General features: G+C 39.7%; 1 protein-coding gene across 2 annotated transcripts in view; it reads right to left on the reverse strand.

Annotated features, from left to right (window-relative positions):
• Tk (Tachykinin) overlaps positions 1 to 19,277 on the reverse strand; it is a 224,209-nt gene that overhangs the window by 14,497 nt on the left and 190,435 nt on the right. For both annotated transcript variants that reach the window (XM_083138140.1, XM_083138131.1), the window contains one exon: positions 3,741 to 4,423. In XM_083138140.1, coding sequence (XP_082994266.1) covers positions 3,741 to 4,422 — 682 coding nt within the window. In that variant the 5' untranslated portion in view covers position 4,423. The remainder of the gene's footprint in view (positions 1 to 3,740; positions 4,424 to 19,277) is intronic.

The raw sequence follows: 19,277 nt of genomic DNA on the forward strand, positions 1-19,277 counted from the left end.
TGATTTCCATGGGAGGGGGGGGGGTCCATTTTTCAAACGTTTAACAGTGTTAAATTAAGGTAAATTATGTGTGTTGGGGGAGGGGGTCATTAAGTTACATAAAGTTTAGAAATATCACAGAAATACTACATTTTTCTATATCTTTTAAAATATCACTTGAAGTGCTAATTGGCTGCTACTGAAATCATCCCATACTACACACTCCATAGTACGTTTGATGATACAGATATTTATATCACCCAAGGAAAGATGGACAATATTCAACCATAGTACCTACCGTACATTCCACTCCCCGACCGAAACAATAGAACTCCCCTTCGTTCCCAAAACTTGGGAGCTGTTAACCTTTGACGCAGATGCGGAGAGAATTTGCGTAATGACATCAAAGTCACAGATTTCTGTATAAATGGGAGGTTGCAACAGGGGCAACGAATGTACAGATAAAGATGCTCCCCTGTGAAGAAACTTTCTGAAGTCTAGAGAAGAGAATGTCCTAAATACTTGCCGCTACTTAGACTTCTTCTTATAAATAAGATGAACGAATGTAATAGCTGCTGTTCATGCTCCCTGAATTTATCCTTCACCAAAGTTGAGAGCAAATAATATCTGCTGTCTACATTTTCACTTTTCACTTCAAACAAATTACACAAAATAGTTTTACCTAATGTCAAGAGGGCTGACCTCAGTGCCAGGGGCTCAGCCCCCTCTGGCCCCTGCCTGACAACGGGCCTGCCAGTAGCCCCAATTTCGCCACGCAGGATATACAACGTATGCAGTGGTCAAAGTGTTCCAATCCCTCCAATCGGCATTTCATTGAGTGACAAATTTTCAGTGAATCAAGTCCAGTCGCTGCTTAATTTGCTATCACTCAAGACTTGAGTCCGCCTCTATTTCTTAGCAGCAGATTGCAATTTACCCTTTGATATTAGCTCACCATTGACAATGTAGAGGTCCAGTTCATCTCTCGTAACTGAAATGATACTTTTGTTTGAGTATATAACTCACTATTAGTATCAGAAGCATAATGTGAGCGGCTCTTTCATTGAATCTTGGCCTGGCATAGCCAGAGGATGGCTTTTTGGGCTGAAGGTGCATTCACCTCTGTCCAAAAAAGGAATGTTTACTATCCTTTTAAACAATTTCCCCAAACAGTATTTTTTAAATATATGTTTATTATATGTAACCTACATTAAAAAAGAAACGTTTCGAACAAAAAAAAATACAAAGGATCACGAACAAAATGGTTGGCTGTGTGAAGCCTTTACCCTCCTTATAAAAGAATCCCGGCTGTGCCACCGCTTTGAAGTAAGAGAAAATATTTCTCATTTCTTCATCCAGTTATGTATCAGAGATTCAGACAATTCTGATTTAGTTTCGACAAACTACTAAACTGATATATAGCCTAAGTCTATGACAAAAAATGGAAAGGAAGGGTTAAAGTTAATTCATTTTACAACTGGGAGGGGGTTGCCATCTATTGGGTCTGGCATCATCTCGATGTTTCTTCTTTCCACTGAGGGGGCCCCAATATTTTACTTGCATGGGGGGGGGGGGGCAGAGAACTGCGCTAAGCCACTGACTGATGGTCTAGGCCAACGTACAAATCTCGTTTTGCACCCAAATTTGAATTTTATATTAAAGAAAGGGTGTTTTTAGTAGTGGCTGTGGCTAGTCTAAGAGGGCTAGTGGCCACGGGGTAATCATATTTAAATAGAGATAGTTCTGATGGTCTAGGCCAACGAACGAACCTCTATTCTATATATCAAAAATATGTCATTTCAATTAATTGGGATCATGTGGGGGTTGTTGCATTTGTAATTCATTTGTACATGTTTAAATAAGAAATAAATAGTCTCTTTATATGTTTTTTTAATCTGAACGTCCGAACTTTCATTCATGAGAAAAGAAAGAGTTTCCCTTATATCCATGGTACAGAAAAATAACAAGAAATCGTATGGTAGTTATTCTAAGATGTGTTATTTCGAATGAACCGTATTGTTAGTTTATTATGTTTTTGCATCTTATTCACCTGTTGCAGTAACGGAACAAGTAACAGGTAGAGCCAAGTCAGGTTACTTTCGAAACCAGGGAAAAAGAAGTAAAAGAAACTTGAAAAACACACTATCTATACGCAAAAAAGTACTAGACAGACCTAGCAAATGATGTACGGTGTGTTACAGCGCTTGTTTTGCAATGTTAGCTTCTATACAGTTAAGAGAAACTACCCAGAGTACAATTTGGGAACTTGTATGTACAACGATTGGCGTTTTAATTCCCAAGTCAACAGTTAGGTACTAGCAAGCGAGGTATTTGCAAGTTGACACAGAATGTTTGATCGCATAAAACGCTGCCTCACAAGATACATAATTATTTCATGCAACCACATTTTTGTTCCGATGTCAACTCATGCTCGATTCATTGACTGATTGGTTTGGTGTTTTAAGTCCACTTTATGCACAGTAAGGCTAATCGGGACTCTACCTACAGTTTAAAGTGGGATACGAACCACTATGTGCCTCCACAGGGAATCGAATCCGGAACCCTTTTATTACAAGACGACAACGCTACCACTGCGCAATTGGAGAGGCCATGCTCGATTCATATCTACATACATAAATACATATGAAATACACGAAGTTTATGAATCAATTAATCTTGTTGACCATATAAAAAGCACACTCTCTGAAAGGAGAAGTGTTCAGTTTATCTTTAGATTTACTGCACATTGCTCGACGTGTATTTTTACGAACCAACTGGGAACACAGTGCGGAGGGGAAGGGGGATAAACAATATAGTGTTTCGTAATTATCATTTTTAATCTTAGTTTTAAAAGTTGTTCAAAGGCAAGAATGGTAATCGAAGACATGTTAACGTGGGTTGCATTTGCTACTTTCGTTTTCATGTGCTCTTTACTGCTTTCATTTATTCTCTTAAAATTTCGCAGCGGACTTTAGCCCGCTCTGTACGCCAGTGGACCGTGGAAAATATACAATATGTCTCTTGAATTTGGCTCAGTCGGTAACGCGTCTGACTACCATGCTAAAGGTCACGGGTTCGATCCCCGGCCGGTTCAAATCCGGGAACTTTTCTAACGATGGAAGCGGCCCCGGCGCCCACCCAGCTTCGAATAACATGGGTACCTGGGGGAAACCCTGGGGGGTAAAGGCGGTCAGGGGCGTGATGCTGATCACATCACCCCCACCCACGACCGGATCAAGAAAGTGTGGGGCGTTACCCCCACACCCCCTAAACGCCTTCATGGCGTGGTGCTATGCACAGGGGAGCACTTAACATTTTTTTTTACCAACAAAAATTTTGTAGATACCATGATATAATTGCAGTTAGTAGTCGAGTTGTGTGAAAGTGAGTTGTGGGAGATTTTAGAATTGGAACATTTTCACTATCTAGTCCATACTTTTGTTCGTCGGGGCATAAGTGAACTACTTGTTTTTATAATTTGATGATATTTCAGTGTGGAATTAATCAGGACACAGGATAGATGAATATGCCTAAGGCAGATAATTCATTCTAGTTTTTGGTTTTAAGTTGTCTAAATCATGCTAGCTTGTCCGTTTAATTTTTAGTCATTCTAGTATGTGTTTTGTCTAGAACCTACTTCTTATGTAGTTTTCTCCTTCAGCGACATCCTGTGGGCCTATTTTATATTACCCTGTCTTTTTTAAACACTCTTCTTCCACTGTTGTTACCTATGTAAAAGAAAAAAAGTGGACGAAACTCACCTGCATCAGACCAAGAAACATCCTTCTTCCCCCTCATGCCTAGAAATCCGCTCGGGGCCTTCTTCTGCTGTGCTCTTTTGGACAACTGCGATTCATAGAATCCCTGGATGTCTTCCGGTACGTCATACTCTTCGCCAGAACCATTGAGCAAATAGTAAAGCAGAGCGTCAAGGTTTGGGTCGTCGGAGCCGTCTTTCTTACCCCTCATGCCAAGGAAACCAGAGGGAGCCTTCTTGCCCCTCATGCCAAGGAAACCAGAGGGAGCTTTCTTGCCCCTCATGCCGAAGAATCCAGACGGTACCTTCTTGCCCCTCATACCCAGGAAACCGGACGGTGCCCTCTTGTTGGAGTACCAGGAGTCGCGGTCGTAGAAGTCTTCAAGATCATTGTCGTCCCTCATGAAGCCGCTGTCGTAGGATTCCTTCTTGCCCCTCATGCCCAGGAAACCAGAGGGGGCCTTCTTCCCTCGCATGCCGAGGAATCCGCTGGGGGCTGCCCTTTTGTCGTCGTACGAGAGGAAGTAGTCGCTGTTGTCAGCCAGGTTGTCAAGCTCGTCCTTCTTCCCGCGCATTCCCAGGAACCCGCTAGGCGCCCTCTTGTTGATGTCATCTGCAGAGCTTTGGGCAAGGACGGCGAGGGTGACGAACGCAAGGAGAAGAAGCAGGGTCATCTGGATGCTCATTCTGGAAGAGACGAAAGAAAGAAGTAAAAAGTTAAGTTGCCCCACATGTGATGACTACATGTTATACAGCAAAACCAAACAATAATCACGGGGGAAAGGGGGGGGGGTCGTTAGTTGTAGGACAGTGTGTATATGCGTGTGTGCGTTTTTGTGTGCATTATGTTTGAAAAACGCATAGTTCATCGCTCTGTACAGTTTGGGGACTCATTTGGTATGTAGGTCTATGTTGTTATATAGATGAGGTTGGCTTGCACTGGGATGTTCTGTATGTGAAGACATCTTGCTTTGGGATTTGCTTCTAATGTTGTGAATTATGGTTCGATTAAATTTCTGGAAGTCAATATTGCGAATGTGAACCACCCTGTTGTGTTGAGTGTTATTGAAGATCCTGGTAGAACTGGTCACTTACGTGGAAGGTATTGTAAGTTTGTATTTCACATTTTTTATTGTTGAAGGCTGAGCCCACAATTTTGAAGAATATTGGATGGTTGTTTGGAATGTTTTGGCTTTCTGTTACAATTTATTTGTGCAATTTTATGATTTTGTATGGTTTACTATTGTGCGATGTGTTCTGTAGTACAGCATTATGTGATCTTTTGTAATATTAGTTGCAAAAGCTTGTTTTTATAGTCGAATGATATCTTTTTCGGGATCAAAGTTCAGCCTTCGCCATAAATTTAGGTCGTGATTCCGTATGTTTGGTGTAATATGATAAAGAGGTTCAAGTTGAAATTGGTACGTGGCCGGTCAATCATCCACAAAAATGCTGTAAGTATATTAGTTCATACCATCTAACAAGAACTGTCCAGACACCATTGTCACGGTCAATGATACAGGTGTGAGTCACACCCAGTGGCGGTGACTGGGTTCCAAAACCGGGGGCCAAGGTGCCAAAACTGGGGTCAAAGACAGTTTATTTCCCTTTGTAGATAAGTTTTAGCATAGTACGGGGGCAAAAGTGGCGAAAAGTGTGGGGGGGAACTGCCAGCCGCCAATCGCCGCCACTGGGTGTGACAGACGACAAAAATACGTTCAGTTCAACAAATCTCATCACATCCTAGTAGTTGAACAGAGGCAACAGGTAAATACGAAGTGAACTGAATGGATTTGAGAAACACATCATTATTGGTGGTATGTTCTTATTTGCTATTGCCACTATTGGTTGGACACGATGTGGTATTACCAGTGCAATAAAACTGCCAGGTCGGCCTTCGAAAATGACGAATACGTACGGGAGGGTGTTGAAGTGGGTAGCACAGAAACACAGGCACTAGTCGGTGTAGACTATCATTGAAAATTTCCAGAACACACCAGTAACACCAATACGAGCATGAATACCGTCCAAAGAACATAATTTACTGGGCTGTCGTGGAAGATCGAAGGCACACAAGTCGACCAAAACTGCAACAAAACAGGTGGCATGATGCAAAAGAGCGCCTGAACTTAATTAGATAGTAGAAGACATTTCTATGGGGTCCATGAATCCAGATTTACATGTTTCCAGTCCCATACTAGGATATGGGTGCGGATACCGCCTATCACAGCGTGTCTTGTACCCACAGTGAAGTTTGGTGTGGGGTGCATTCAACTTGTATGAACTTGGACCTCAGGCCGTTGTCCATGGTATCATATATTTTGCTCAGTACCTTAAGGACAATCAGGTACTGCTCACACTGTGGCAGCTCTATGGGCGCACGTTGATGCAGACGTTATGCAACGCTACGAAAAGATGGGTGTACAACATCTGTCCTGGTCCCAGCAGTCTCGACTTCAACCCCACCGAACACCGGTCGAGGTTAAGTCAAATGCGTCAAAAATCTGTGACGGACTGATTACGACTCTACTACAGAAATGGAGATACATTCCTCTTGATTGAGGATTGTGGATTGAGGACTGACTGAAAATTGATGAAGAGCCTTGTGCAAAGTGAACGAGCCGTGATGTAGGTTAAAGGCGGGCATATCAGATATTAGGGTGCGTACAACCGTATTGAAAGTTTCTTACCCTAGTGTCCTGACAATTCTTAGTAGATATTGTAACGTATTGGTGTATTATACTGGCATGCTCCTCTCCCCAGCCCCTATAAAAGGGTAACGATGCTTATGGCGAGTGAAAAGATAGAACCGCTCGAATGTTCTGAAGTTCCACTTGTTTCACCATGGTTTATACATTAACCTTTTCCTCTCTAGTATAACAATTCTGTGCTAGCATGTTCGAACGGATAAAACGAGATGTAGTACATTCAGGTCTATAGAACAGTTTTTGTAATCTAGATGTAGGTTAGTTACTTCACGAAATAATGGATTGCACAAAAATATTAATAATATTAATAGTCACATTATTCTTCAGAAGATCAAGTGCCCGCATGCGATACAATCTTAACGTTGAATATCCAGGTGGAATAATCCATCTTGTGGAGAAACCAATAACTAGAGCTTTATTTTTACTTGATTCCTATATCTCATGCGGGTAAATTAGCTGTAATAGAACTAGATTGACACGGTATTTACCTATTAGTCTTTGTGCTGGTGGCATATTTCTAGCAGAAGTGGTTATTATTTCGTAATGACGAAACAATTAGCTAAAGTGTGCAATAAATCATGCTTTGGTATAACCTTACACATAGGGAGTATCTGATAATGACGACAAATTAATCTAAAGAGTGACATCTGGTTTTGTAGACATATGCAAATCTAACAATATGTCATCTATATTTTACCCAAACTATATTCGACATGTTTGTTTGCTATTATTATCCATGCAAGCAGTTCAATGAAATCGAATTTTTTCTTTCCAATTTATTTACACATTGAAATGTGACATGTAAATTGCACTGATATCGCGTAAAATACCATGTGTGATTTGTTTGATTTGTAATGTACACATTGTTTCGAAAAAAAAAGAGTTTATATCTATGGGGAATTGAACATAGACGGAAATAATGATATTAAATTTAAAAAAAATATTAAACGGAAAAGAAAATCAATTTTGAAAATGCGGGAAATGAAAAATGTTGTATATCCTTATGAAATTAACAGTAACTTAAGTTGGTACCTAGGATGCCTCGATGAAAAAAATACTGGAGTGTTGTTATGGACTCTATTATCTGACCTACATCCTGTTTATATCATCCAACATTGTTTGATTTTCATTGGCACACACACACCGACAGATGGTTCGAGATATTCAAGATCATTCAGATATTTGGTATTTACATCTGTCTACGGACTTTCATCTCTGCATTTGTTGCATTTTCTGAGAAATAACGAGGTATCGAATGGTTCGACTGTGGACGCAAACAGCCAATAGACTGTCCAATAGGCGTGCCAATGTACAAATGTGTATCTTCAGTTGATTCTGATCTATCCAAAGTTCGAAATATATCGATCGTTTCCTCCCATAGCGAGACGGACGTAGCAATGAGATTATTTATGGCGCAGAATTTTATTTAATACTAAATTATATCTTGGTATTTCGAGTAGTTTCTGATTAATCGATAGCTATCGATTGAGTTCGATTGTCGATTAGGAAAAATAAATGGACGGATCGATCGAGGAGGTGAATATCCAATCACGTTGGTAACTCGCATAGTTTCAAAGCAATTGCAACTTTAAAAAGTAACCGTTCGTTGATGTTCGATTTTGTTACGACCACACTAATCGAAACACTCTATTATATTGCTTTACGTTAACATTTTTACATCTTCAATTGTAGAAAATTGTAGATGCTTGATATAGACAGGTCACTTTGGGTCAGTTGTATCTCACTGGCAGGTGGAGTTAATTATGTTTCGTAGAGCCCATCTATAAAATTGCCTTTATAGCTCTGGTATTTTCTGATACTATACTGGTAGTAGACATAGATCGACGGGCATAGCCATCGCATACGGGTACTTTTTAAATCCTCGCCAGTTAGTGAAAAATTATTTGGTTAGATTAACAACAAAATAAAAATGTTAAGCTGAATTTCTTGGTAAATATTGATGATTTTGATCAAATTATTTGGCAAATCTTAAGCAAATATGGTCAGAATTTAGAGAAAGAAATTTGGTTAACAACCATTTCCTTGTCACTTAATTACAAACGTTTTTGGTGATCGGTGTCTGTTTTTGGAGTAAACATTTCTCTTCTTGTTCAATTTCATGCATTTGTAATGAATTGCAAGTTTCTAACTAACATGGATGGATAAACAGATTTCAACGAGGATCTGGTGTGATTTCAACACATCAGGCCTCGAAGGGAACAGAACTAGATGTGGTCACAGCAGGAAAGTGACTCGTTGATGGCGTTTAGTGTTTGGCTAATGCCAAAACAGCTTCCAGGCTAAAACTAACCTGTAGTAAACACGAACTGAGCCCCCAGATGACATCCGCAATGTAGTTGAAATGCTGGTCCAGTAATGAGATCGTCAGATAATTAAGACGAATAGTGCTTCACAGGCATGTGTCAAAGTACGGTACATTAGTTGTGAGCAAATTACTTCAATACTGAGAAGAAAGCATTGCAAATTTACCCAATGTTTGTTGTTAATTTGGTATACAATGAGTGAAAAATGAACCAACTAGCTCTAAAAGTGATCCAGAATAAGTGGGAACATTTATGCAACAGCAGTTCAAAGAATATTATTATCTCTTCTAGGACATTTAGTGCAGGTGAATTTATTATAGGTTTCTGTAGTATTTTGTAACGTTCACAGTCTATTGGAAACATCTTAAAGCTTAGAACTTAACTATTTTATGAACTGTATTATCGAAATAATACCCTCTATTAGGTGAACAATAAAAGACCGAACGAATTTCAGAACTTATTGATCTTGACTTATTTAACGTTACTTTTTGGACCGTCAGGCTTACAACTACAGGAAATATGATAGTGATGGAAGAAAGCAGAAATGGTATTTTTAAAGATACAATCCCAGGATCCACCAAAGAAAAACCTCAATTAGGATGAACGACTGCAGGATATGAACCCACGACCTCATGAATGTCAATCCGTCGCCATAACCGCTCGCTAAAATTGTTCGATCTGCAATAAAAAAATTTGGATGGAGAATACATTTTAAGCTTATCAAAGGCATTTAAACAGAAAGTTTTGTCAAAGTTTGTTCAAAGTTCAATTCATGCTGAGATAAGCTAACCGGGACTGGATCTATATTTTAAAGTGGGATCCGAACTGCTGTAAGCTATGCCTTCTCCAGAGTTCGAACCCTGGACCCCTTGATTACTAGGCGGCAGCGTTAACGCAACACCAACGGGAATGCCCACATTCAAGTTGTTGTAGCGTAAAAGATCATCAGTATAGTGAAAGAGTTTTTTTTGTTTTTCAGCGTCGGTTTTCTGCCACTTTTGGCTAATCGCGATGACGAGGATGATTAGATGAAAATTATGAAGGGACATGAAGAACACCCTTCCTCACGTCTGGATTCGAACCCGGGAAATTCGGTGGCGAAATCGAAAGCGGACCGCTTAACGTGCTCTGCCACCAAGCCGGCTAGTGGAAGATAAGTATATAACTTTTTGGTGCACGAACTTCACCTAAATTAAGACACGAGTTTACTATGTTCCCAAAAAAATTGACTTTCTTGTCAATTTGGGTAATTGGGAAAAAATGCCAGGAATTCTACGTACCTTTCCGAGAAGGACACCTTTTCCAGGAAAGCATCAGCAATGAACGAATCCAAGTACCTTTCAAAGTTTTTAGGCGGGAATAAGACAAAAAAGCATCTATAAACCTTTCAAATGTTGCTTTAGGGGAACATGAAACTCTACGAAAGACCATTCGTAACTAATGGAACATATACGATATACGTATATACTCGTACATCTATGACGCAGAGCTTGGGAAACCAAAGAGGTGCTGAAGAGCTCATGAAAAGAGGGCGAAGTACAGCTGGCGTATCCAACTCCATCTCGCGGTTGAGATTTGAAGTATCGTCCACGGAGTCACAGCCTTAACTGTGACCCAAAATGAAGATGGAATGCCGCAGAAAATATGCATGCATAGAATTATCTATGTGCTGAATTACACACCACAAACTTAATTACACACCTCATTGCTGTCACTTAGCAATTCTTAATCATCATCATCAAGGCATCTATCAAGATATAATTACTTCAGACTGGACGGAGTCACATGGACAGGCGCCTAGCGAGATAAAAATAAAAAATGCAATCTTCAAGGCAATATCGTGCTTTAGAAATGCAATATACAATACAGGATATTTTCATCGCCTTGTCAAATTATGAGCTATAAATTTACGAAAAATAGCGCAAAAAACTTCATATATTCAACTTTTAAAAATAGAACTGGACTATTTCATGCACATACTACATTCTTGACATTAAAGCAATAGTTAAGCAAGATTTTTCTTACAGTTTCTGTGCAATAAATTATGAAACTAAGCACTATTGATTAAACATAACTACCATTAGAATACTTTCCCAGATTTATAGCTAGAGGTGAACAATTTTGTTGTCGCTAGTAGAACACTTTCTATTTAGTTAATAAGAACTTTATTTTAGCTTCTGTGAATTTTCAAGTGTTGAAAAATAAATTATTTAAGACAAAGAGAAAGTAATTGACCTTTGAATATTCTGGTGAAGTTGAAGGGGAACATAACAGTTAAAGGAGAAATTAGTTGTTGTCACGGGTCGGACACAATAAAAAATACAAAACAAAAGTAAATCAAAAAGTTATAATAAACAAACAATTTGTAAAGTACCTTCTACTATCAAGTAAAATATGTATAATAATTGAATTTCAATCCAAATGACAAATTTTAGATTGTTGACTCAAACGATAGAACAAAATTACAGCATTGCATTTATGTTTTAACATAGTAGAAATTTAGTGGCACTTTGCCATGGAATGCCTCAGCTCTTACAGGATTCTTATCTGGGGAAGGGAGTAGACAATTAGGATATGCTTTTAAGCAAGGACTTAGATCTAATTGGATCATATCCAGCTCCGTTGTCCAGGAGTACAAAAGTTTCTGATCCTACGTCAAACATTGCAGATTTGACTTAAGAAACTGAAAGCCAAAACTTTAAAAGACATGGAAATTGTGCAAGGTAAATTGAAGTCTCCTTGTGATTCCTGTCGGTTAAGCAGTGTTTGTTAATCAGCCTTCTTAACGACACATTTTCATGTTTAAACTTCATTACTTTGTAGCAGTGGCGGCAAGCAATCCACTACTTCTAAGACAAGTTTTACCTTCAATTGAATGTTTGTTTTACTTCACGATGTTTTATTCTCCATCAATTTCTTTTAGCATTCATTATTTTGTATGCTATCGAAATGTCCGACTTATGAACGTCGAAGTAGAAGTGAAAACATGGATAGACGAAAAAGTATTCACACTCAACATAAAACACAAACCTTGGTTTAACGACACATTAGTAAATATAAACAACAGACTGCTCGACATATTTGTTCTTCTCATTATGATTATATCGTGATTATACATGATAGTAAAGATACTAAACCATAACAGCAGCTATAAGCTCCATAACGTCATATTTCTGTATTGTCTCACCTTCCATATGCCGGCCTCCGTGGCGGAGTGGTTAGCACAGTGCTCTTGAAGCCAGGGATCCCGGGTTCGAATCGGCCTTGGCATGGATGTCTGAGAGTGTCCGTTCATCAATTTCTCATTTTCATCGTATCATCACTCATGCGCATATTCGAGATTAGCCAAAAGTGCAGAAATGTGAAGTAAAATAAACCAAATCAAAAACTTTTCATATAACTTCAATATATATTTCGTGGTTGCATAATTTATTTCTCAATTTTCTCACATTCCTATCGCTCTACTTTCGTTCCGAGATCAGCTTGAAATGTACTACGCCCTCAAATAGATTGTTCCCAAGCAGGGCCGGATTAAGGTGGGTGCTATTGATGCCGCAGAATTAGGCCCAGATGAAAACAGACGAGAATTTTTCGAAAGCTGAAAAGTTTTCTTTGCTATATTAACCTGAAAATAAATCTTAGAATGAAATTTGGAGCCACAATTTCGGACGCCTAGACACAGCGTTACTTATTATACAGTTACTATTATTCTTTACGCTGTGATGTAACTATAACGTCATTGTTCACCGAAGATTTCAAGCATCAGGCCCAATTTAGTCTTAATCCGGCCCTGTCCCAAGGTCCGTAGCTACAGGCGTTCAGGATGGACATTGCTCACCCTGGTTTACAAACTGATAACACCAGTACATATTTCCAACATAATTGCCCCTCCCCCAAAAAAATAGCCATCCATTCTCTTCTAGAAACCTGACTATGGCATTAGGCATTCATTCATTGTTTTCTGCCTAATTGGCAGGTTTTTCACTGCAATCTCCAGCTTTCCCTGTTCTCTGCCTTACGCTTCGTAATAGCATACGACCCAGTTAATTTAATATCATCCATAAGCTGATATCTCTTTCTTCCACGGACTTTTCTTCCTTCAACCATTCCCTCCAAGGCATCTCTTAGCAGGCAGTTTCTTCTTAGACAGTGTCCTAACCAGTTTCTTTTCCTCTTCTTGATGGTCTCCAGTATAGATCTTTTTTCACCAACTCTTTTCAGTACGGCTTCGTTTCTTACCTTGTCCGTCCATTTTACACGCTCCATTTATCGCCATGTCCACATTTCAAAAGCTTCGAGTCGTTTCTCTTCATTTCTTCTCAACGTCCAGGTTTCTGCACCATATAGTGCTACACTCCACACAAAACATTTCACTAATCTCTTCCTTAGACCTATGTCCATGGGTCCACAAAAACATTTTTTCTTCTATTGAAAGCTTCTTTTGCTATTGCGATTCTCATTTTCACTTCTTGGTTGCAGCTCATGTCACTGCTTATAGTGCATCCGAGGTACTTGAAGCTATCCACTTGCTGGATTCTTTCACTGTTTGCTCTCACATTAATATTCCTTGGTTTCCGTCCTATAACCATTGCCTTTGTCTTCTTTACATTAATCTTCATCCCATACTGCTCACAGCTGCTGTATAACTCTTCTAACATACTATTTAAGGTTATTTCATCCTCAGCGAATAATGCCATGTCATCAGCAAATCTTATGCAGTTTATTCTTCTTCCTCCTAATTTGACACCTCCTGTGCCCTGGAAACAAGCTTTCACTATATCTTCTAAATAAATATTAAACAAAGTAGGCGATAGGCAGCATCCTTGTTGTACTCCTCTTCCAATTTCACAGCCTTCTGTCATTTCGTCTCCTGTTCTCACTTTAACTCGTTGATTCATGTATAAGTTGCTTAGAAGTCTTCTCTCTTTCCAATCTACACCAATTTTCTTCGGAATTTCTAAAAGTTTAACCCAATTCACTCTATCAAAGGCTTTCTCCAGGTCTACAAATACTACAAACACCTCCTTTCCTTTCTCTAAATATCTTTCCCCAATGGTCCTCAGTAAACCAATTGCATCCCTTGTACCTCTTCCTTTCCTGAAACCAAACTGTTCTTCCTCTAACTCGCCACTGACCTTCGAGTATAGGCGTCTGTTCAGAATTCTTAGAAGAATTTTTGCCGAGTGAGATATCAAGCTGATTGTCCTGTACTCAGAACATTTTCTGGCATTGCTTCTCTTCTGCAGAGGTACCAAAACAGTCTCCGTGAAATCTTGTGGCCAATCCCCTTTCTCATAGATTTCATTGCATAAGTGCAGTATTTCTCTTTTTCCATCTCCCAGGCATTTGATAAGTTCAACAGGAATTTCATCAGTGCCCGTTGCTTTCCCATTCCTCATTTCTTTGAGTGCTTGCTCAAATTCTTCATTCAGGATATAGTATCCTTTCTCATCGTCAGGCACGTCGTCTTCATTTTCTACATTCAGACTGTCTGGGCGATTCTCTTTCTGGTAGAGCTCTTCAACGTACTTTCCCCACACATTCGATATTCCTTTTCTGTCTGTGATTTCACATCCTTCCTCGTCTTCTATCATCCACATAGTTTTCCATTTCTTCTTTTGGAAGCCCAAGCAGTTTACTTCACGATACATCAAGTCATACCTTCCTCTTTTTTCCAGTTCTTCAATTTCTTCACATTTTTGTTTCATCCATTGTTCTTTTGCCCTGTCAGTTTCTCTTCTTAGCTGGTTATTCAGTATCTTGTAATTATGTCTTCCCTCTTCTGTATTTACATTCTTCCATTTTCTCCGTTCCTCCATTTTTTCCAGCATACTTTCAGTAATCCATGGTTTCTTTGCACTTTTCCTTTCCCTGTAGCCTATTGTTTCATCCACTGCCTTCTGTAAGCAGCTTTTTATTCCATCCCACATCTCATCCTTATTGTTACAACTAGCTTTAAACTTATTATAGTTTCCTTGGAAATGTTCTGCAAATTTTTGTCTTTCGTCTTCTTCCCTTAGCTTCTCTAAGTGGGGTTTCTTGCTCACCTGGTTTTGGGTTATCTTCTTCAATGTAAGATTGATTTCTCCTATTAGCAAGGTGTGGTCTGAATTAATGTCAGCTCCTGGCAATGTCTTCGCATTTTTCAAACAATTTCGAAATCTTTCTTGTACCAGTATGTAATCTATCTGGTATCTTTTACAATCTCTTGGACATATCCAGGTGTACCTCCTTCTCTTATGTTGCTGGAACAGTGTGTTTCCAACAATTAGGGAGTTTCTTTTACAGAAATTTACCAGGCTTTCCCCTCTCTCATTTCTCTCGCCTAATCCATATCTTCCTACTGTACTTCCATCCTGCCTTTCTCCTACTACAGCATTCCAATCACCCATTACGATAATGCACGAACCCTTTCTCTCTTTTTCCATCAATTCCTCTATCTTCTCATAGTTTTCCTCCACTTCTTCTTCTGACAACCCACTATGTGGCATATACACTTGAATTAACACTAAGTCTTTCTTCTTTCCTTGAAGTTTCACCATTATAATCCTGTCATCCACATAACGCACTGCTATAACTTTATGTTTCACACGTGGTCCTAGCACTATTCCCACACCACGGTTTCCTTGTTGATCACCTCCAGAATAAAACATCTTGAACTCATCACTCACTATTTCACCATTTTGTTCCCACCTCACTTCTGATATTCCCATAACATCTACTTTGTTTCTTCTCATTTCTGCCTTTAAGTTTTCTAGCTTTCCCGACTGTAACAGGGTTCTGACATTCCACGTTCCAATCCTTAATCGTACCTTCTGTTTGCTTCTCTTTTCCCCATCAGTGTCCTTTGTCATAACGTGTCCTTCCCAGACATCCCCCTCCCGGACATCCGAATGGGGGGCTAGTTTACGTCCGGAATATTTTGCCTTGGAATGACTCATCATGATTGCAGTTTTTCTAGGGAAAAGATATATGCGGTAGCTTCCCGTTGCTTTCCGCACACCACTCTCTCTTTCGCATCTTGAAAGATCCCAGGGGGCCCCAGCGAGGAGGTGAGGAGAGTGGATTTGACTAAATGAGCCCTCCGGACTTCACCGAAATTCACTGCACCAAACGTATGGTGTTTGGATATAGGTTGCATATCAGTTCCATCAGGGTTTTTGACTCAAGGTCGAGAAATCCACCTCAAAATACAATTATCCTTACCAAAAAATTTTGGAGGTTGTAATTAATGTAATTTAAAGGTATTTTTATTGGAAATTTCGATTTTTTCTCTTTACTCACATAAAATGATCATTTCTGTCAAGAAAAGTTCTGTAACCGTTATAATGACACCATTGACCTTTGGAAAGGATTGTTAGAATCTAAAAATGTGCCTAACTGTACATGTAAAGTACCTGTAAAAAATTTCACGCGCCTTTAAAAAAAATCATGGAAAAAGAGGTTGATATCAAGATATCTTCGTTTGCACTGAAATCCGACCAAGAAACAAAGAAATCAAATGTTTTCTCCAGAGGTCAAAGGTGGAAACGAAGAATGGTGGGTGAAAGAGAAGACCGAGGAACGTGCTTTGTAATTAAGAGCAGCTGTTGGATGGTCCTTCCGGAGGCTGGAGCGGACGATTGAGACAAGAGAGATGGGATCTTACGGTCATGAAATGTGCGAGGCCTTAATCCCACTTAAAACTTAATTGCTCGTTCGCTAGGCACTAAAAGCGCGTGGGCAAGCTTGTAATAGAAACCACATCCATCCTGTCATCTTCTCTTCCTGCGATATAAACAATTTAAGAAAATCCGCCAAGAAATTTTACGTCAGAAAGTCTTCTATAATTCACTGAAACAGACGGAACTTTCTTTATCTATCAAGGGAAAACAAGCTACTTAGGGTGCGCGAGTTATAAAGGAAATTACCGTTTACCTTTAATCGGGTTATTTTATGTAGACTTTATAGTTCATACCTGGGTAGCTGAAGGGTTATTGTTCTTGCCTTTGGTGAAAGTGGTCCTGGGTTCGATCCAAAGTGTGAGCCCCAAAGTTTTCAGTGCTGATCCGGATTCATATGGACAATTGGGAGTTACTTGAAAAAGAAAAGATGGGCTCTATAAAGCCAGTAAGGAGCGACGATTCCACCGCAAAAACCAGTGGCTGCTGTGGAGTATGAAGTGTATTGAGTCGTGGAAGGTCAAAGGTCACCAACTCTCCCACACGATATTCCAGTCATTTTGAGGCTATCAAGTCTATACTCTTATTTGCATATCTAGATCGATGATATAACCCACGATAACCATTGCTTATTGCCAGATTTCGAGAGGACCTTAATTTCTTCAGCGTTTGCATGTTAGTGAATACTGAATGTCGGCAATCAACAACGTTACTAGCAAGTACATGCATAACCTACGATAGGCTCACATTCAGAGTTTATAAATTAGTCCTGAGAAGCAGTAATGGTGTGTCGTGGGGATCTGCCCATATTTGACTTTCCTGGCAAACATCGTGCTGTGTGAAAGGGAATTATTTACTCTTCGCCGTCTTATCTCAAAAACGAAGACTCTTATAACAAATTTGTACGTTCATGTTTGCTCTGTCGATAATATGATTCATAAAATAATTACTGATAACGTCTGCCCTGTGACAATCGTTCCAGTGGCGTGTGAACATTAGCAAATGGCGCAGAAACTAATAATATATTAGTGCATGTACTCGCTTTCTTTTCTCAGTACCCAAGGAAGCAGAATCCTTTAGACAACGACAATTTTAACTGCTTGATGTCTCATGTGACTTTGCCTTTACATAGTGGATAGCACAGAGAGGACACGAAGATCTGAAAATTGTATTAATATCTCGGGCTAAGCCGATACCGATGCCGATACCAGTGCTATCGGTATCGGAGAGCATCGGTACTTACTCCTTCGGCGTTTTGATCGTTTTCGATATCCGCAAAAATGCCGCGCGATACTTGCGCAAAGTCTAATTATCCTGAAAGTATTCAAAATTCGAATTACCAGTGATTTTTTACCAATTTTATGTAAAAGAACTATATTTTGCGATTACGTATGAGATATTGTTTATATTCTGATATTTTTTTTAACATTAATAACAAAAATTTGTAAATGAGTACTTAATTGGAATGGAATACTCACCGACGAATGTTAATCAATATTTTGAACATTATTTAATTGTTAAGATTTTCAAGTATCGTTATCAGTGGGAACCGATATGAGTATGGGCATCGGTTCAAAGTGGTATCTGTTCAGCCATATTACGTAATAACTTTTCTCGCCTCTGGAGTTTTATTTTAAATTCACACTATGAGCAGATAGTTTATGAAGTTCCTGGTCGAGCCTACCTTTTTCGCTGAAATTTCTACGAAGAAACCTTCATGAATTAACATCTATACGCTGGGAGGAACTAGGCAACGTCGACGTCTACAGTGTTTCAAATGCAACAGATCCCGTTGCAGTAGCACTTGCAGAGACGATCGCACGCAGGTAAAACAGCGACAGAGAAAAATCAAGCGAAGCCAGGCCGGCTCGGTAGCCCAGTGGTAGAGCAATGTCACGGTATGCCAGAGACCCGGGTTCGTGTCCTGGTCGAACCTGGATTTTTCGCTGAAATTTCTATGAAAGGATAAGTTAATCGGGTCTGGAACTAAAGTTTAAAGTGGGATCCTAACCACTACGTGCCTCACCGGGTATCGAACGCGAAACACCTTGATTACAACGCGACAACGTTACCACTGCGCCATCAGAGAGGCACGGTGTTCTTGTGGATGTGGGGTGTAAAAATAACTAGTATAATTTGTGTTTGTTTATGTATGTGTACCTTCTATAGTTAAGAGGTCACCTCTGTTCTAAGGTAATAGAAACTACAACATACCCTGTATGTATACACCCCCCCCCCCAATCACAGATTCACGGTTGCCAGTGACATGTAATCTTTCTGACCAACGCTGTACTAAAAGCTGTAGTTCTTCATGGACAACCCGGAAAACTAGTCAGAATAGTAACTGCCTCTGGTGTGTGAAAAGTCTCTGGACAACATTTGTATATTTCTTGCACTAACAGCTACGACGTGTCTCGCTCACAAATACACATTCACGCCCAGGCCAGGACTCGAACCTTGAACCTTCGGTGGCGAGGTGAGCCAATCACTCAACTCGACGCGACTTTCGAGACAAAAAATACTGGTGTTACGGCATCTGTCTGCCGCTAAGGAGACAAGAGTTCCATTTTCGGCCTGGGTGATCCCGTGTGGGAATATTTGTTGTGGGTTGTCCTGCTTTTCATCAACAGGTACAGCAAACTTCGAATATAGTAGAATATAGTAAGCATATACAGGGAGGTTATTTCAGTCGTTCACCGCCATCATGTCGGCCGGTCGGCGCCGCCTTCATGCAACAGGTCCCGGCAAATTGCGTTAGAGGAAGTCCGTAACAGAAACAGCTTGTTTTGTAATGTTTCCACTTTTCACAATTACAGTTACAATTACAATTGAATAAGCACGTACCTTG

Source organism: Lepisma saccharinum, chromosome 1, assembly GCF_977018435.1.
Source record: "Lepisma saccharinum chromosome 1, izLepSacc3.1, whole genome shotgun sequence".
Lineage (NCBI taxonomy): Eukaryota > Metazoa > Arthropoda > Insecta > Zygentoma > Lepismatidae > Lepisma > Lepisma saccharinum.